At 26.0% G+C, this 23,028-nt stretch overlaps 1 protein-coding gene across 1 annotated transcript in view; it reads left to right on the top strand.

Annotated features, from left to right (window-relative positions):
- Positions 1-23,028, top strand: part of LOC107162210 (uncharacterized) — a 428,784-nt gene that overhangs the window by 58,589 nt on the left and 347,167 nt on the right. Inside the window, exon 2 of the mRNA XM_089217794.1 lies at positions 21,570-21,604. Coding sequence (XP_089073920.1) covers positions 21,570-21,604 — 35 coding nt within the window. The remainder of the gene's footprint in view (positions 1-21,569; positions 21,605-23,028) is intronic.

Here is a 23,028-nt window from a genome sequence, read left to right as displayed (position 1 = left end):
TCCGTTTAGAATCGTTTATCGTATACAATGATACTTATCATTGCATTCAAATTTGACCTACCCTAGTCAGAGGTTTGATACTGATATACCCCACCCCCTAATGTATAGCAGAGCGGTACCCACTTACCCGCTTTTTTTAATATTCGGCTAAATGAATTTAAAAAAATATTAATTGCATATAGGTAAATAGTATACATTTGTATGATCTGAGCCAGTTCGTTTTTTCCACAGTAATCATACAATGTTTAAAGTGGAAATGTTTCACTCAGAGGACACCGATTTTACCATATCACACATCACGGTGAAGTTATATACTCGTATACCCATTGCGCATCAATTTGGGTCTGACACAAACATAACATTAACTGTTCCTTTTTAAAGGGAGATTTAATATTTTTTTGTATACCAATTCTCAGCTAACACAAAATATTTACCTTATTTTAAAATTTCAAGGTGAAATTGCCTTTAAATGCAAGTACAGTAATTATTTTTAGTTTGTTTTATTATGGTTTAGTGGAAAAAAAATGTCGATGTGTTTAGAATAAATTTTTTCAAATTTTTTCGAATTTCAAAATATCTAAATTCAAATTTTAACGTTCAGTTTTTTAGTTCTATAACTTTATGTACTAAGTACTAACTAACTATTTATAAATTAACTTATGCCTATGGTGAAAGGTTTAGGTAATATGAGGGCTTAGATGATTTGCAAATGTTAGTAATACTATATAAATTAGTTTAAATCATAAATAATTTGTATAAGTGGCCCAATTAAAATAATTACTACTTCTAAGTTCTGTTATTATCATTACGCATAGTTTCTTTTTTGTAATACCATTTTTAAGGTTTATTATTTTTAGTATAAATATTTTAAAAAATCAGAAATTACTCATTACAATTTTAATGTAGATAAATCAACATTTCAAAAAATCACCTACTAAATAATTCGTAACAAAAGAGAAGGGTGCTCTAAATTTAAAAACATAAGTCTATTATCACAGAAAACTCTTTAAGTGATAAAATAATTATTAAGAATTTGAAAATTGTTTTTGAGTATATATTTAAAAATTTCAAAAATCAGAAATTAAATAAATCCATTATTTAAGAAAAAAAAATGGGAATGGCCAGCTTGTAAAATAACACTGTGTACTGTATTTTACCAAAATAAATTAATTCACATGCATCTTAATTGTATAAAACTATTAGGTGTGTATAATTTAATGAATGACCAGATTATCTATGAAATATGAAAATGTATTTTAATTGTTTTGATTCCAATTTAAAATTGAAGTATTAAATACATTAATTAAATACATTAATCCTATTTTTGGTAGGTTATTAAACTTAATTATTAATTTAAATAATTTTCGCAGGACTGTGGAATATCATAAATTACGTTATGTTTCAATATTATTTCTCTCTCGTATTCATTATAAATGCATGGTTTTAAAAACTTATTGTAATCATGTTATAAAAGATTCCATCGCCACTTAAATAACCGCCCAAATCAATTTATAAAAAACTTGGCCACTTCCATAATACCTGGGAATCCTTCGAGACGTCTGAAGCGTAAGTGATGTCTGGTATCGTACTCTCTTAAATTAAATTAATTAAATAAATTACATTTTTTATCAAGCTAACAGAAAGTGTCATCAATTGGTGGCTTCTTTCATCAAAATCTCATGACCTGTCAACTTTTATTTAATATTCTTATTGTGTCAAGTATAATTAATTATAAACATTGCTTATTTTTTGTAAAAAAAAAATTTAATCATGAAATTATTGGTTGACTGTTTTATACTTTGTAGATGTGTGCTGGTAAGTAAGGCAGTCCATGATAAAATATTGGATTCACATATTTTCACATTTATAAAAACTTAAAGAATTCAATTGAGAGATGACCCTTTTAGCTAAATATTTTAACGAGCGTTTTTTTTTTTAATACTTTACGGTTATTTCATATATTTTTTCTCATTACCTACTCAGAATTTATTATGATATCTAAGGTCATAGCTCTTGTAAAACTATTTAAATTAAAAGAAAAAAAAAATGCTGCATGGGGCTAAGTCATATGAAAAAAGTACAGCCTTCATACAGCGATGCACATAAAAGTATGATTAAAAATTAAAAATTAATTGAGTTTAACTTTATTCCTATTCAATAGTAGTTTAATGTGTACAGTAACTTAAATAGTTTCTATATTATATATTTAACGATGAGAAGATCCTATACCTACTAAATGAAGTAACTACATATTATAAATGCATTACTGTCATGCATAATCAAAAATAAAATATTATATTATTTATTCAGAATTTTTAGTATAAATTTAATATATTATAGTGAGCATAAAACGTATTAAAAAAAAAAAAAAAAAAAAACAATGTTTAATAAAACATTGTACTCATCAAAAACAAAAATAATATTGACCTAGTATATTTTTACATAATTTATTAATTTTGATTTGCGTTGTCGATTTGTGATAGACTTACGTCAAGTACATCAATGATAATAATAATATAGACATAAATGTTTCAATTGCCTTGTAATATTTGGCATCATAAGTTTCTGGAGTTGCGAGTTGTATCGTTTCCGCCACGATGTTACGAAACAATTTAGTACCTGACGAGCCGAAAGGATTGTTCTCCTGTAACCTAATTTTAGCCAAAGATCCACCTAAATGCTTTATATAACCGTCGGCACTATTATTACTTAATGGGTCCATATACCTTTAAGTGCTTCTATAAACTCTACAGCTGTTATAGTTCTAACGAAAAAAAGTGTTAGTAGTTACGTATTACAGTAGGCGTAAACTTATTTTCAAACGAATGAAAATGTTTAAATTTATTATTTCGCATAAGTTGTATACCTACAAAAATATTGGTGATTACAGCTACTGATTACAAATTCGGAACAAAGATGTACCTACAATCTTTAGTTAATTTGTTCTGGTAAAATAACATTTAATAGAATCTATTAAATTATATATTTGTTGAATCAAATTTAAAAATAGTTCGTTTTTAGTAACGCAAAATAAGAACGCTTACAGTCAAAACCAAATAATATACTTTGTTATTTGTCTGTACAATAAATACAAATGGAATATATAAATGTTGATGAGAACAACGAAAAAACTGGCTGTACCTTTATAATTGATATAACATACTCGAAAATTGTTTCTTGCTATTCATATCCCGACACACAACCGTTTTGATAATGTGCTTTAAACACTTGTCACGGTCTATAAAGAATTGTATTGTTGAACGTTATTAGACAGACTTACAAAAGAACCATAGTCCATGAAGTTGTCGTGTAAAACACTCAAAGCAATAGCTTAACTCGTTTCAGCTACAACTTCTTTTCAGACCTCGAAATAACAATGACATCAAACTACTTATGTTGTCGTTGCTAGTTGGAGCTATTTTCAATCGCTTTTTCACCTTACAAACGAAATCTGGTTAATTTATGTTTTTTACGCTAGATGAATGATCTGTTGCATACAAAAATGTAAACATTTGATAATTAGGTAAAAATATTTATACTTTCTTGTAATTTAGTACGAACGTTTCTAACTTGAAATAAATAATGTCAGATATCGCAAAAGTCTTATATGGAAAGTTTTCTATAGGTGCCAATTTCTCTACTCGACATGATGTAATTTATACCACTAACTGTTAAGGGTACTTCAACAGCATTATCTGGGTTAAATCCATCGTAGGTTAACATGCGAACGTTTGCATTAAACTAATTCACGGATAGCTTAAGAGGGTCTATAACAAACAAAATCGGTATAGTTGTTCTTGAAAATATATAATAGTAGAAATAAGTATCTATAAAACTACAAAATTACAAATTTAGCATGACTTTGATATTATTTCAATCACTTAACAATTGAATTACCCACTTAATCTAATAAACTTAATGCATATTTTATCAAACGATTCCATACCAATTAATTACTTGCAAGGTTTCAATCAAAATGTTATTTAATATTATTATGCATCATTGATGAATTATTGATTTTTTTTTATTAATACTGTACTCAATATTTTTGAGAAAAGGGTTTTTTCTAATTGTTATTATGAGTATTAATTTTTTTTGATAGAATAATTTTGACGCCATAAAGCCTCAAACGTTAAAATTTAATATATTCTTCCGTAGAATGTATAGTAATAAGAAAGTGATAACATAAAAGCCATCTAGTGAATGACTTTTTCTTATATCATTAAAAATGATTTATGTATTGAATATTTTCTATGGGTTTTTTTTATTAAAATCAAGAATTTAAAATAATTTGTTTACTTTTAAATAGATGCTACTTATTTACTTTATAAAAATGCTTTATATGAGTCATTGCAGTCTATATAGAATATTTTGTATTTTATTTGAATTAATTAAGAAAAGTGAAATGTAATAAATAATAAGTGTTATATGTCAAATTTAAATGCTATAACACTATTGTTCCAAAATTGAATCGTTCTTGATTAATTTGTATATTTATGAATTTAAAAAAAAAGTCTTCGTCTAATGCATGGTTGAATCCGCTGAAATTCATCGATAATACATGTATATTATGTTTTTATCTTTCATCCATCATATTGTATTTTATGTTAGTAATACGTGGGCTTTCGATGTATCCTAGGAAAACAATGAATAACTAAAATATATGAAAATATTGTGTTTTAATCATCATGAATGTTATAGAAGATATTTTGCAAATGTGGTCAATATAATGAAAATAGTTATGTTAAGTTAATTTAATAGAAAACATGATCGATAAGTTAAAAGTTAATATGGAAAAAAATATCAAATTGACTCAGTTTAAAAAAAGTTTATCTATTTTTTTTTTAAATTAGTATGTAAATCACATAAAGAGTGACAGTGTCTATTTAATCTAATAAAATATATCATTACCCAAAATTATCTTATCAAGAAAAAAATCATAAATGTTTTTGTTATTATAGTATTGGATTATTTTTATTTTATATTAATACTTAGGTATAAACAAAATATTTCTGGAAAAAAACTTGATAAATCATTTTTAAATCAACTAGAATAGCTAATTTATATTAAACTATTTAAGATTATAACTTGATTAGCAAATGAACTAACTTATCTTTAACTTTATAACTAGTTAATGACCACCTTTGTTTGTGTCTGAGGTTCACAATCTGTCAATATCGTGGTTGTTCAATTGTTATTGAAAATGAATCTGTTAAAATTCCAAATACAAGCACATTTCAAATAAAGTGGTCGGTAAATATATCTGTAGTGGTCGAAAGTAAATGTACTATTCGCCACTATACCCGAGAATACTAGCTATTTTGGTAGATAGCCATAGTGAATATTAGTTAAAGATGTTCTGTACTTAAATAGATTTTAACCATGCACAGTTATATGTGCATACCGTGGCGTTTATGACATAATTTATTTTGTAAATATCTGTATTTATATAATTGAACTCAATAAACACAACTAACTCTGTTCATGTACATATGTATCTATATGGCATAAAAACAATATTAAATAATATATTCACTTCAAATTGCAAATTAAATATATGTTCTTAGATTAAGCTTTATTGACATCGCGCGTCAGTAATTATAGCATCAAGTTTTGATATTTCAATTATGTATTTACTCGTTGTTGTATCTTTCGTTTAACTTCTGTGAAGTTTTCCCGAGCGTAACACTCTGAATTTTGATATGGAATTTTAATTAAACAGTAATTCGCATAAATGTATATGCCTCATCAAGTATTACTTTCCATGTGTGTGTTAATTGAAAATCTTGAGATTTAAGAGAACTGCTCGAATGGGTCCCCCGAGTACAATATAAAACTTCAGTAATAACTTAACAGAATAGCCTGCATGTGGATATTCTTGAAAATAGAGATTAAAATTTTTCCATAACCACTCGACAGTTCGTAATTATTATAAAATTCGACATTTTGTGCATTTTAATAAAACGAGGTACCTACTTGTGGTGAATGAGGCAGAAACTTTTGACATAAAATCCTGTAATAAAATTATAAAGTTTAAAACTGAAATGTGGTGTGAGACCAACCATAAATCTAAATAATAGATTATGATATTATAATTAAACCCTTCCGGTTAGTGTAAGTCCTTTTATCTTTTTTTTAATGAAGTCTTGATCTATTACAATTTTTAAATACCTATATAATAAAAAAAACGTTCTAAACTGAAATATATTTCATTTTTAAGTAAGCATATATGAAAAATAAATAAAATACAAGTTGTTATTATTATAGTGATAAAAATAATACTTAATATTTTAGTAACTATTTTATTTTCACGTCACCAAACACGACAATGTTTAAGATGTTTGAATAACCATTGTGGTGCCGGTAACCTCCTCCCCATTTTTTTTTTTACATATTTCATATAGAGACGTTACGTGTTTAAATCGCCGTAAAAATAGTTTTGACGTATTTATTTCAATTGTAGTATTTATTTGTTTTTGATATTATTCTCGTATGCGTTACAGACTACAATATTAAACAATAGGTTAACCTAAGTCTTGATTGTGAGGATTTTCAATGTCTACACAGTTCGTTTACGAATAGTCTAGAAAATTAGATGGCATATTTTATGGAACAACGGTGAAGTGAATTTCAATTTAATATTGGCTTTGCAATTAGGACATTGACTAACCAAATTAAGACGTCAAAAACTAATATAATTGGTAGGTTACATTTTAAAATTCGTTTACTTTTATCAATCAAAAACTAAATTGCTTACAATTGGTAAATAAAAACAAATTTTTCTTGCAATATTAATTACTAAATAAATTATATCAAGTTCATAACGAAAATACATGAATGAGAATTTAAATTCATCATTATAATAATCCATATTATATTATCCGCAGTTATACGCTGAAAAAGCATATTAAAATTTAACTAAAATTAAATCAATTTGACTCTGGATAACTATTATGTATCGAACTATTTTGAATCCTCGTGCATGGTATACGCATTTCAAATCATTATGATGTAAAATTCCTAATAATTATTAGACCATCATAAAAAAATAACTTTAAAGAAACTTTACTTCTAAATGTATAAGTTATTCTAGTTTATAATTTGTGAACTGCAAAGAAGGTATAATAAAGCCTGAAACTAAATTTAATTTTTGATGCAATTACAAATCATAGTTTACTAACACGCAACATTTGAAGAATAACATAAATTATTATCAGAATGTTATGTAACGTATAATTATGTAACAAGTATATCAATACTATTAGTTACTATACTTTAACACGTTACATTTAAAGTTACAGAACCGTTATGAAAATTTAATTAACAAAAAATGCAATTAATCGAATTATTCAAGCTCAATTTACATGATCAACAGAAGATCGAATATTGAAATATCAATACACAGAAAATGATTGATGAATTTCTCTGTTACGTTTGAAAACGTAGGTACAATTTTGATGAAATCGCTTATAATAATGACGAGTTTTTTATTAAATATGTACATTGGTTGTTTATTTGAATAAACAAATATTCATTACGAGTATATATGTATATATTAATATCAATAAATGTAGAACAAGACTAAGAAATAGTCAGGAAACGACGGTAAACTTTGTAGGTAACCAATGACGTTGAATTTCTGATTGATATATCAAATTATTCTATTGATAGGTGAGGTTGTTATAATAATTCAAAGTAAGCGTGTATGGTGATTATCATTTGTTGTTTTATTTGATGTTTTCCTACTGGTAAGTCAGACTAATTTAAAAAAAAATACATCATTACGATGTTCGTAACTAATACTTATTTCAAATTATTCCTATCTATGGTATATTATATTATGTAACCATTTGAAATTTAGATCGGTACATACAACATAATATCTATTATCTAGTTATAATAATTGACGTGTTTTATATTTAAAAAGTAGAATTAAATTTAATCTTTTAAATCTTTAAATAGATATAAAAATATGTTTATTATAATATTCTTACAAATAAAAAGTCCTAAAAATACAAATTATACATTGATATGGATTTCAAATTATATCGTTCAACTAAATCATACGTGTATAAAACTTACAGTAATTTAAATTGAAAATATATTCATAAGCAAAATGTTAATATTATTTTTTAAATATGTCAGATTAAATCTAAAAATTAGAAGACATTAAATGAATAAAATATACATGAAATTTGTTATATTTAATATTTTAAGTCACGAGCAGCAAAAGATTACACATAGTATGAGTAAAAGAACTACGTAAGACTTATTTATCATATGATTTTTAGCAACAGTTTTTTTTACCGATATTTTTTACTTTTTTCTAAACCAAAGTAATAAGCACCCATCGTTGCAGTATAAAATCTGACCGATAAAAATTGAGTGCACCAAAAAAAAAAAAAAAAATGATATTTCATCGTTTACAATAATCATATGTAATATAAATATCTAATATAAACCTAATTATACATAAAATCTAATTAAATTACTCATTTGTTGGAGCGTATTTGAACAGGAATATAATAAATAATAGATACGTTCTTCGTATACGTATAAAGCATAAGAAAATAACTTATAATTTCTATGGCTTTTTATTTTTCAATTCTTTACACCGACTGGTATTCCATGTGAATCTAGATTGTTAATTGGTACGCCATATATAATATCATAAACCGTGGTACTGAACTCATGATGCAGAGGGAAGTGTAATGCAATAAAAACCCGAGGCACTTATAAATCTTGAATAGGTACCTATACCTAACTATGTAAAAAAATAAAAATAAAAATGAATTTACGTCGAGTTGAAAAATGGAAAGTGGAAGCTCGTTGTGAATTTGTGGTGTAAACTGTTACACATGAGTGTTATATTTGCCATACATTCGGGGATATGATTAATATTATTTATACAACAAACCAGAGGATAATAATTCAAAACAAGTCAAACTCGTTTAACAATATAAGTTTTAAGGACTCCCAGAAAGAGTTAATAATAATTATTACTATTATCATATTAATATACCGAGCCTCCATGCATGCATGCCGAGCACTTTCGCAATATCTGTAATGTGTTTTTAAAAGCATTTCAAAAACTTTCAAATAAAATATAATCTATTCATCGACCAGAATTGGTACGGAATTTTGTCAACAACGAAATTTTGCCATAGCTTAATAATACAATTTCTTATTTTTCACGAGGATTACACTGATCACAAAATGCAAATACAGTGTGTAACAATAACGGTCGTGACAATATATTATAATAATATGCTCTGGTTCCGTGCGTTCAACATTCATCAATAATCGTTTCAAATGTGTGAGAAGACATGACGTATTCGTATTAATCGTTATCGTTTCAAGAGTTTTCTATACTTGTCTTCAATGTTCTACTTTCGTCTTTAATCTGTGTTTGGAACAAAAGAGTTATATAATTATGTATAAAAATGTATATACGATATGTATATATAAATATATAATATATAAAAAAAATGTTACTTGAATTTGTAATATCAACGTTGTATTTTTAACAGTATTATACGAGAAAATTATTTTGAGAGTAAACATTTTAACTCTTATTAGCAAAAAATACATCTGATAAAAATAACAGTGCACCTTAATAAAATTTTGTCTGTCAAATTAAGTGTTGAGTTTTAGGATTTTTCATGTTAAATTATTATTGTTTTTTTTTCTTTTAAGGAATAAATTAGTTCTAGGTACGATGTAATACTTTCCATACCCCTCCCTCTCCCAAAAAAAAAGTATATAATATAATATATACAAATAATGAATAAATTTAAAATAGATTTCAGAACTTATTTTTAATATAGTTTTTATACTAAATATTCAAATACGTTACCAAAGTAGTAACAAACACAATAAATTGATTATTTAAAAATATTAATTGAAATACTTTTGTTATATTAACATTAAAAGTCTGGAGTCGTGACTTGACTCAATTAAATCAAACAGTAAGAAATAAAAACTAATAATATTTAATATTACAGTCTATCATGTAGTTGATTGTATCTCAGTGTTGTGCTGGCTGGGTGACTTCTCTACTTATATCTTTAGGTATTTGTATAATATATTACGCAGAGTGTATATTATATTCCAACAAATGTTTAAAAAAATTTAATATAAGTTAACATTTAAAATATAAAATAAAAAGGTTAATAATGAAATCATTTAATCATTTAAGATAGTAGAGATATATATTTCAGTAAATTTAAATTTAAAGTAATTATTTATTACAGAAAAAACACTATCAACAATGTATCCAACGAAATAAATAAAAAAATTGATTTAAAAGTGTTCCTAAATGTGCATTTTTTTTCACCGACATCTTTATGCTTGTTCTTAAACACATATAAATTACAAAACATTTAATTTAAACTATTCACAATAAGCTAATAAATAGGGGCTTCTTAAGTTGTACTTAATCATCATAATTTATTTTATATACGCATATACTTGTATATTATTATTGTAAGTATAAAATAATATATTATATTAAAACGCTGTGCCAAGTGTTCATTATGATATGCTATCAATAAATATAATATAATGTTTAGATAAGCTATGTATTGTATTTTATATTAAGCCTGTTTCTCTAAATTTATATAGCATGCAATACCCATACATACTATATCAAATGTAATACTTAATTGAATAATGTTTGTGCTTACATAGCTCTCGTAAGCGTGGAAATCATTGTACGATCACTTTCAAAAGAGCTAATATGAAAATAAATTGATTTTAAAATATTATGGATGAGATAAATTTTAGAAGTTCAACATTTTCGTTTTAAATTATTCGTGTGGCCACTGCAAATCTTTGTGAACTTTTTTGATTTACGTAAGAAAAAAATATGTATTGGTTTAATTTTAGATATGATAAAACCCGCAGCTGGTCCCTTATATATTGAACGAAATTAATATGTATCTCACCTTAGACAAGTTCAGTTATTATAAAAATGACATTATTCATGTTTAAAAAAGTATTAAAATATTAGGTACCATCCCAATTTTTATATTATACACAATAATGGTTATTTTTGAAGACTTACTACTGTCTAAAAATTAATATTTTAAAAATGAGTATGGAATAATAATTATTCAATATTTAATGTTTGATTGTGAATTATTACTTAATATATCAATCAAATTATAGGCTCGGGTTAGAACGAAACTTCATTCTATATAACATTATTGATTTGAATATGGATGATCGATATTGAATTCATATTAAACAAGAATTATAATAATGGACTCTATGGAGGTGGGATAAAGAAATTACATTTGAGATGTGACCATCAGAGGTGTTTAACATTAAAAAACGTTGGGTAGCTGTGAAGAATCTAATTATGACAGTTTCTTGAAAACAATATATTATGATTATGGATTTAATTGGTGGATGAACATGAATGAAAACCCCTCCCATCTATATAACAATAATTGTAGACATTAGTATATCCTATAATCATCATAGGTGAGCAAGTTAATGAAAATAATGAACTCAAGTTATGTTAAGTTGTCAGGATACACGATCGATAACTCAAAAGTTAACAATTAACAAATCATACATTTAACTCTATTAATTAAAAGTTATATTGGAAAAAATCTATTAACTTAACTCAGTTTAAAAAAAATGTATCTATTTATTTTATATTAGGATTTAAATTACATAAAGAGTGACTGAATCTATCATCTAATCTAATTCAATATATCAATATACAAAATTATTTTATCAAGAAAAAGAACAGAAATGTTTGTGTTATTATATTATTATTTGATTATTTTTATTTTAAACTAATATTTACGTATAAACGAAATATTTCGAAATGTTAGATTAAAAAGTTTAAAAAAAAATAACTAATTAACTTAACTTTAACTTTTTAACTAGTAAAAGCTCACTTTTGATAATCAATGACCTTTCAATAGAAATTGATTTACAATACCTACGACAACAACATCGGTGTGTATTACAGGATTCTATAATGAGTTTTAATGCCAGGGTGTACTGTCTGTACTACCTACTACTTTATTGATTAATTTTGTAATAATAGATTCTCACTGTTAATAATTAATTACTCTGTTATAACTATGCTCGTATTTCAGCTTGTAATAATGGAATACATCAGCTTTTATGGTGATATAGGAACATAATAAACAATTGGCCTAAATTAAGTAGGTGTATGAAATCTCGTGGATATAGAATAGAGCTTTATAATGCATAATGTGCTATTGATAATAAAATTAAACTTGACATTATTAATTGGATTATTTCAATAATTGCACATAAAATAATAGTAATAATAATAATAATAATGATACGATTAGTATTGGTAATCGGTATATGTACGGTATAAGTTTAACAATAATAGGTTAAATTTATATGTTTGGGAAATACAAGTAGGCTCAAAAAGTTTTTTTACATAACTTAAATATTAATTAAAATTATTAAAATTTACATTTTATCATACGATATGAAATAAGTATCAAACCAAAATTTAAAAATTATTTTATCAAATAACACAATTTATTAAAATAACATTTAGTTTTTTTTTGTTTGCATTTGCGAGTAACAATTCAGTGGTGAAATTAGGGGTGTTTTGAGTTTTTACCCCTAAATCCAAAATTTTAATGAGGGATTCAATTTAATTTTTTTCGAATTCTATACCTCTATTTTTACTAGTACCGTATTCATCTTTTTATATTATATCCTTACAATTAATACTCAAGTACACATATTTTTTTTTCTTTTAGACAATTATATGCTAAGAGATTTCTCAATAATCTGTAGAATCATAAATAATGGTTTATGATTAAATTATTTAAATTGTATGTACAAATGTACAAGTTTCATATTATAATAATTTGTTGATTTATTATTATTTTTGGATATTTACATAAATAATGCATAAATAAATATAAAATATATATATATTTATATTATTTAGTATTTTAGTATAAATTATTATTATATTTTATTTTTTATCCAAGGATTCACACTAAAAGTGAAATTTTCGTAAGTTCAGAAAAAATTAAAATGTTAATTTATTAATCAAACTTTAATCTAAATTAATCATTTAATATTTAGAGTCTTCAAAAATAAAATGAAATATAATTTACTATTCTTATCATAAATATATTACTTATCTTATAGTAAATTACTGAAACTTTTACTCTCAAATTCCATGGTAGGTATTTATTACCATACTACTATTATAAGGGGGGGGGGGTGGTATCCATTACTTAATTTAATCTATTAAATTTATGTTTTATAATTTCTACAAGATAATAAATGTTTTGTATGTATCTGATGAGTAACTAAATTAAATGTAAGTAAATCCTTAACGTTATTTATTAATTTATACATATTTTCAAATTTTAATGAATATTCTAAATAATAGTCTCTGGCTTTAAAAACAATAATTACTCAAAATCTTAACATTAAACTGTTAAAAAAATGTACCATAAAATCGTGAAAATTTGCTTTACAACATTTTGATAATATCTCCACGAAGATCTAGTAGTTATGTTTTTTATTCTAATTCTATTATTGCCTTAAAATTATGGTGAACACTTGCGTACGATCGAAATTACTGAAATTTATAAATAAATGGAAGAGGATAATATTGGATTATCATTTGAATTCAACAAATTTATTATAGTCGTTATGAGACAACAAGTTGGTTATAACTAAAGGTCGTATGCGCATATTATTATTTAATGCTGGTCCGATATTCTACTATAATAATATATACTAGGTGCATTATAACATATATTTACAGATACCTATATATAATTTGGTTGCTACTATTTATCATACAATTCAGTATTTTTAAATCAATCCTAATTAAACAATTTTTAAGTTACAATGTACTATATGTTTGATGCATATGATAAAATTATCAGGTGTAAATTGATGTACAATAATATGAGTAACAGCCAATAGTGTAATTATATAATGTAATATATAGCCCTGAGAAATGTATTATTTTCATATATAGGTACTTTATATATTTATACTGTAGGAAATAACTTTACTATCTTAGTGTTTGTATTGTGTACCTACACAATACAAACCAAGATAATAATAATTATATTTGTACAATTAAGAAACAGTAATTATTTTATTTAATGTTCAAGAGTAATTCATTGAACAATACTATTGTGAATCTTTGTAATGACTAATGATTAAGTAATTTAGGATACAAAAATAGAGTTATGATGCAAACACCTGTAGAATAATTTGGTAGTATTTTAAATAAGACTAAAACTGAAGTTCGTCACGCATTATATATTTGAATTTTTAAATGTATTAACATTAAGCAGCAGTTTGTAGAATGATAAAATTTGAATAGCTGTATTCTTATGCAAAGTATCCTACGAAGTTTAACTGTGATGAAGTAGGTAATAGAGTTTGAATGGAAAATTTTGTTCGTTTATAAACATAATTATTATGTACACAAAATGTTTATGGATGTATATGTATCTATATTCATACATGTTTAATGTTAAATGTTTAAAAGTTTTTAAATGCAAATTATGGTGGTTAAAAACTAATCTAAATATGTCTTTCATAGATTCTTTTCATTACTTTGGACTTTTTTTTTATATATAAAACAAAATAACAGGGAACTTTATCAAAGTGTTTCCTGTATGTTTTAGTACCTTAACTCTATTTTAATGTCACAGGTGTTTGTATTTTTCTTCCATAAAAAATACATTAAAAATGTAATAAGTTGGTGCATATACTGGTGTTTAAAGCATTTAAGAGAGTGTGAACATTTTCAAATTCGTTATTAGAACTAATATTAATATTGAATGCATAACACAAATGAGAATTATGAATAATTTTGGTAAATTTTTGAAACATTAAAAATGTTATTCATTATAGGTATTCATTTGAAATGTTGTTGTATAAAAAATTACTATTACATTTAAAAATAATTAAATGATTTTGTGTGATTAATCATTTGTCTATAATTTGAAACTATAATATAAAACAACTGAAGGTACTAACATAAAAAAACATCGAACTGATGAAAATGTTACTATATTTTTTGGTGTAAACTATATTTCTTTTTTAAAAAGATTTACATATTTAATAAGAGCAATTTGTAGATAAACGATAGTTATAATTTATCTCAATAATAAATGTTAATAATGAATGGTATACTCGTATTTTCAACTAGATAAAGTAGGTACCTATTTATTTGAAACTGCACTTTATCAAGATTGATGGTACCTACTATATCTTTTTAATGTTTCTAAGGCATTATAAGAGTATGACTATAATTATAATCATGACGTCATAACACTCATAACTTACTAATAAATAACGATAATAAAATTACATATTATTATATTATTGTTAATGTTAAAAATAATAACGTTGAAAATAATTTGAGAGAAAAACAAAATATTCACTAAGGCGTATTATTTCAGATGGTTTGCATTGAATGCAAAATAGTTTACTAATAGGCATCCATAACCAGAGCTGCTCATAAAATAGGTTCCCTCCGATTAAGAAAAAAAAAAAAAACTATTATGAAAGACTACACAATTCTAATCAATAATTGTTTTTTCTTTGACACAAATTTTTAAGATCGAGTAAATCGCATAGTAGTTATTTAAATTAATTAAATAAATTAAATACTTTAATTAAATTAAAATGATGATGGCAAGGTAAATTTAAATGAAAATAGACAATTCATATTATAGAACTAATAATGTTTAATAATAATATCTAGTTAAGAAGAATATTAAAATTTAAAAAAAAATATCACTTTTGTCATTAAGAATGTCTCAAGGTATCAATCAATTTCATTAATAAATCTGTAAAATATAAACATCTCCCATGCGATATAAATTCACACCTTTATATCCTAAAAAGGATGTCACTGTAGAAGTGGTCCACTTATATTATATTTGCTAAAAACAAAATTGACCAACTAATTAGGTAAGTTGTTTTAAAGAAAAGTTGTATTATGATAACATTACAAATTCAATATATCGATTAGTTATCATTAGTAAATCAGTGGCGCTGTGTTATCCCGAAGCCATCGTTTAAGGTTTTTGTTATAAAACAACTGGACGGTTGACTACCATATGTAGTGATATGGGTCTTGATGCGTTAAATTGTACCTATACATAACAATTCTACGTACATATTATGATGGTGTGTATAGGTAAATATGGTAAAAATTATGGTTATTCAACTATTTAAGTATACAATTTTTTTGAATACATATAATTTTGTGGCGCCACATGAATTATTAAACGCAACGTCTTACCATATTTCTAACATACCATAACAATGTGTTTTAAATTAAATCGTCGTCTTAATAAGAAAGTTAAATTAGTTATCAACCACCTAATTTTATTTATTTGTAGAAATGTCTTAATTAAAAATATTCTAACGAATTTGCACTACTGTTTAGTTATACGTGAACAACGCGTGTCCATTTAGAAGTCATAAACATAATAATATTATAAATTACATTTAAATATGTCCGTTCATTGATTGAAAAAAAACTCGCGATAGTTGGTCATGAGCTGCGTTTTAATTATCATGAATGTGAACTTACGGCCGAAAAAGTGCATCCACAATTCCACTTCGTGATGATAATTCAACAAACGGATAGTTTTTTCCCCAGATTTATATTTTGTCTACGTAAATCCGTTTTGTGTTATTCAGCATTACACCAGTTTAGAGAATAAATATTTCCAATCGTCTACGATACTGCTGGTATACTATTCACATTTACGCAATTTTAAACTCTGAAGAAAAAAAATGTCATTATTTAAAGACAATTGCGTTGTAAGTATATTATACTTTAGAACAATAACATTTCTATAGCCAATATCGTTAGTATTAGAACGTATCAACTACAATACATACGCAATTTAACTGGATACATAACTTTATTAAAAGAACATTAAATTAATACCATTTTATTTTTGATAAACGACGCGCAATATTAAAGTACATTTTATAATTGTTATAGAATTTTATAGCACAGTCATAAATGGCATTGTTAAATCTCTAAAAATATATTATAGCCGTCACTGAATTTATTTCGTTGGACACATAGGAAAACATTAATAATATACACTATAATGTGGTTTATAATTGTTTTGAAATCATTTTTAGATTTTGAGCGAAATAATATATGTATTTTTATTTAAATTTCTCGTATCTTTTACTAAATATGTATTTTATGTGTGACTCAACCACTGGCTTATATTTTTAAATCTCATATTCTAAACCAGTGATTGGCAACATTTTTGATTTAAAAGGCCAACAAATACATATTATACATTTTTCACGGGCTTCAATAATTTGAGTATAGGTTTTTTTTATTTTATACAAAAAGTTTATTTAAGTTAATAACTGTTAGGTTTGTTAATTTCACAAAGTATCTAAAAACAAAACAACGTTCAATTCGCAGTTTCCAATCTATACTATCTGAGTCCGTGATTTTTATGCAAACATTAAATTTTGCTCATGAGCCACATACAATTCTTATTAATAGGTTACGTTTGGTATCTAAACAATAGCTAAGTAGATAATGTGTTGCACAATTTCCAACCACTCAATATATTTAAAATAAATACCAACTAAATTGATAAAAATTGACAATGGCTGAGAAATTTTGTCACATCTTACATTAATGTCTATTGTCTATACAATACATACATACTTACTATAGGTGTATGTAATAACTGAAAAGAAAACTTAAGTGACAATAAATTAGTAATTACTGTTGTAAAATGTTTTTATAAAGCATAAAGTATATGGTACGTATAATTATACTACCTACCTATAATGATTGATTTACAATCATAATATTTAATGTTATTTCAAGTTTTGAACAATTGGTGGGATGTGGATGTTTACATATAATTACAATTTATATTAAGAACTAACTAGGTATGACTAAATATTAAATAAATGTAGATTCTGTGCAAACCTTGTAGACGGTGAAGACAGCTTTTTATCCGATTGTCAGCTTTTCTTTTTAATCAGTGTTGGTAGAATAATACTACTAAAACATTGGTGCAAACAGACCCTTATGAAATCGGACAAATGAACAAACACGGGGTATCGTCATTTTACAATGTTGATCTACCTTTCCGTCGTAAAGTTGTCTCGTTTACGTTTTTCATTTAATACGTAACGACCTCATAAAATGCAAACTAATTACGTTTTTACGATGCGCGTGGTTTTTTTTTTTTAAACTTAATTTATAGCAAGTTTGAAACTTCATGATGTATATTTAACAAGCTATTTCATAAAACCATAAATAAACGATATAAACAATCATAAACGTAAAAAATTACAACACAACAGACTTTGCAAATATAAACAGTTAGTTTATTAAAGAACACGTTTAGCCATAATATAATATACCATTTTACGCAATCGCAATATATCTATTACTATATATTGTATATTATTATTATTATTTATATACATTTTAAATTTGCAGTTATATATTATATTTATGGTGTATGGTTGTTAATTGTATGTAATTAATCATTGAAAATTGAAACTGTATTAATTTATGAAATTATAAGACTGCCACGTCGAATAAATAGTGGTATTTAAATAAAATTCAGTTATTTTTGAACCACGATAAAAAATTTAAAAGTATCTATTCTGTTATATTATCTACTTTTTTTTTTATACGTTCTGAATTTATTCACTCTAGAATAATAGTATAATGTTATAAAGAAAACATCACCGAGTTGCATTACGCCTGTTCGATGCATTTGACTGTTGTACTTTTTTTCTCTCTTTCGATGGTCTTTCAATGTAATAGTTTTATATTTTTTTACTGCACAAGTGAATACACTTTTAACGACGTTGGCGTTGGTGTCGGAAGTGTCACTGATGGTCGGCGGGTAATCGTGGGTTGTCGTGTGTGCCCTCCTCCCGGGTTGATGTGACAAAAGAAGTCAATAAAATACGCAACTTGGTATATATATGTAATGTATAATATATACGTATATATTATATTATATGTATACGGAACTGAGCTTCGGTTTAGAATTACAAATAAAATCCGGTAGTTGGATGACAGACCTTGGTGACCACAAGACGAATTTACTGCTCTTCGGGGATCAAAAGCGAAACATCAGTGCTTCGCCTCCCTCGCTCTTCATCATTGACTCGCATCGCATTCTCCTCTCTTCTCATCGCCTCCGTTTTAACCACGGATGGACATTGGAATAATAACATACATTATTTGCAGTTCGTAATGACAGTCCGAAACGAGTCGAATGGGTGCCGCGTGGTCTGTGCGCAGGGCAAGTACATATTATATAGGTACTATTGAAGCTATATATATATATACGCGATAATAATGATAACGACGTTATCGTAAATGTGCGCTTGTTTATGTACGCGTCCTCGCCACGGTGTCGTGCGGTTGTGTGTACGTGATAAATGCAAACGGACATAAAAAAATAGCAACGACCTCACAGCCGTGCACATTATACTGCAGCCATGGCAGTGGTTGGCTGTGGAGGGGGTGTAGTATGTTACAGCAGTAAGCAGTTATATATATGTATGATATACACGATACAGCATGTCTCAAATGTCCCGTACTAGCATTATTAACTCGACGACTAATCAATAAAACATCTAAATATCTACTATTTTTTTTTTTTTAAAGCCCTATTTAAGATCACAGTTTATTGAATTGGAATTGTCGTATTAGTATAACTGTCGAAAAATGATTGAATCATATTTTATTAAATAGTATAATAATGGACGTGGTATTGTAGAGGTGCTTAGGGTGATACGAGAATTTTTGGGGACACTGTATATTTAATACTATTATTTGTTACGGTTGATATTAGTTGAATTTATTTTAACGGTTACTGCAGCAATAATAAGCACTGCGGACTGTCGTTGGACACAGCAGATGTTATTGTGTACTTTTATTATATAATATACTGTTCGCAGTGAAGGATATCGACTTAATGGCATTTTAATAATTCAATATGTAAAGAGTAGAGGAAAAACGATCGGTTGTTGTCTTCGGACCGTTTTCAATAGAATAAGAAGAATATCTCTCGGTGGAAGAAAAATACGTCATAGAATATTCAATAGGTACTTAACTTGATCGAGTTAAATTATTATCTTCACGAGGATACTCGATACGATTAGAGGACTTAAGTGAATGCAATTTGCTTCAAATACATTAAGCTCATATTTTACATAATGAGGCGCACCAATACATAAACATTCTGAATAGCCAACTGAGTATTTAAAAATATATTTCTTTTTTTGTATATATATATATATGAATAAAGTTCTGTTTTAGACTATATTATTATGAAGTATCGGAAGGTATGATGTATTTATAATTTACTATATCTAAATATAGAAACCTACATTACGCTAGCATATCAAACTCACAATCCTGTTATCCGTAAAAGATCGAATTTGATATTTTTCACAGTGGAATATTCTGTCATGGACACGATTTTTCTTAAATGGCTCGGTTGAACGTTTGGGATTTTGTTGTTCAACATTAAACTCGTCGTGAAGAAAATTAGCATTAAATAAACAGTAATATTTATATTCTTGAATGATGAAGCGTGTATAATGGCAGCGACTACATAAACTATCTATAGTCGTGCATTCGTGTTATTTGACCTGAAATTCAGCACATTAAAATGTTTTTTTTTTTACAAAATTTCAATTTGAATAATAATTTGAGTTTGTGATGCGCACCGTCGCCGGTTCGAATCTCGGTCATGGGTAGAATCACTTCCCGGGCAATTCACGCTGTCTGGAAAGAGAGGCCGCCCCCCTCCCCCCCAACCAGGCATCGGGGCATGGCAGAAACCTAAGGGCGTCCATTCAACATTCTGCCAAATACCCACGTGTTCCAAACAACAGTTCCCTCTCTCACAGTTCCATAGGCTAATGACCCTTGCTGTCGATGCCTCAACCACAATAAAAGAAAAATGTCAGTAATAATGAAAATCATTTAATTGAAATCATTTCAATACGACATAGTGATAAGTAAAACGATATATTTACTTTCAAATGCAACGTTTATTTTCCCAGATGCCATCTGGTCCGTCAGTATTGACACATACAATATGACGATAAATTTAAAACATTTCTCAAATTGAAAGTATGATTCATTAAATATTTTTATTAGAAACTTGTTACCTATTAATTTGTTTCTGTGTGTATAGAATAAATTTCATGCTCTTGTAAAATAATTTATAGGTTTAAAATTTGGCTTTTGTTGAATAAGTATATATTTTTAATTTAATTTTAAACAATAACAATTATATGCTTTAATTTGTTCAAAAAGCATTTAAGTTACAAGCTTTAAATTTTAAAATGGTGTGAAAAATCTGTTTTGATTAAGTCAGTTTTAATACATTTGTATTAACAATCAGCGGTTACTTAATTTTATACGTTTATTAAAAAACTTAAAACTGCATATTATTATGTAAATGTTATTTGAGGTTTTTTTTGAATAGTTCAAATATTTATGATATACATTTTTAATTTTTAATTTTTGTTTTCAGAGGGCCATCCAGACAATACCAAGAAGCTATATCAGGTATGTGTTTTTTTCTTTTGAGGTACATTTAAGTAAAAATATGAAAAGCTCAATAATAAATGGTATTAAAGATAGAAATATTTGTTGATATGATTTGTATATTATTTTATTATTAAATAGAAAATTAACTAGTTCATAAACTACAGTCGTATATTCAGTTTATTCACTAATCAGAGCTGAATAATTATTTAGTGGCAATATTCAATAAAAAATTTATTTTTTTCACACACCTTCAGGTTATATTTTTTTGACAACTTGATAACTGTTCTACACATACTAAAAATATAGTAATCTTGATTTAATTTAAATATTAAAAATGTATTAAATAGATATAAATATTTCAAGGTTTGTTGGGTATAAAAAAAAATATGAATCAATATAGGCAGCAGTGATGTCGTGAATTAAGTTTGGTTATGGGTTATACCTACCTAATGTATATTATTATTTTAAAAACAATTATTAAAAATCACATTGATTTTTGTTTTTTTAAGTTTCCTGTATTTTTATTTTATTTATATGGTTACACTGGCCTACACTTTGGGATGTAAGATGGAATTTTGGGTGTATATTAGATAAATTTGAAGTGGAAGAAATAAAATTATTATATAAGAAAATATATAATACACAATTAAATCCTTGGCGGAGAAATTCGATGGGTTGAACACTCCTAAAAATTAACTGAATATAATAAACAAGACATTGATTAAATAAGTCAAATGCATAATATTATGCACGTTATTATTATACTATAATGTTTTTTTTCTAAGTTCTACTAGATATACAGCTGAATATTAAAATGTAGTGGGAGTAGGTTTTTTTCAGGAATCTATCTTATAACACGTGCAATACACATTGGTAGATTACTTACTAACTAGGAATATAGTCTATTATTTAATTAAAAATGTCAAAAAAATATGGTTATCAAGATCATATTATTACTTAGGTAACTATTTTATTCAGTTGTAAATAAGCCTGCGATACGTCATCCATTGCTTTTGGTGTACAACAATGGTTTTTGTACCACTTAAAAGATATAATTTTTTTTATATTCCATAAACATGCGACATGATTTTTCTAATGTATCGTTGTCCCAGTTTTTTGGCTCTGGAAAACGTGAAAAATATAGTATGCTTTCATTCGTTGATTGGAAGTAGTTAAAAAACGGATGCGTTCACTGCAAAAACTTATAACACTAAAATAGGTTATTTTTTATTCCATAGACGTTCCAGGGCATTTTACTAGGCTTCAATCGGCTCAAAAGATCTTATGAGTGCATTTTGCGTTACCTTGCAACTCATCATTTTTTATTGTGATTACCGATATATTTTAATTTGAAAAACAACAAAATAAGATGTTTTTCAGTATGCGTAATCATTATTATAATTTTATTATACTTTTATACTATATACTGTGCATCCGCAAAA

This window comes from Diuraphis noxia, unplaced genomic scaffold (assembly GCF_037042655.1).
Source record: "Diuraphis noxia isolate RWA-SAM2 unplaced genomic scaffold, SU_Dnox_SAM2 contig0001, whole genome shotgun sequence".
Lineage (NCBI taxonomy): Eukaryota > Metazoa > Arthropoda > Insecta > Hemiptera > Aphididae > Diuraphis > Diuraphis noxia.
The sequence above is the reverse complement of the archived record's forward strand: the minus strand, read 5'-3'. Positions and strand labels throughout refer to the sequence as shown.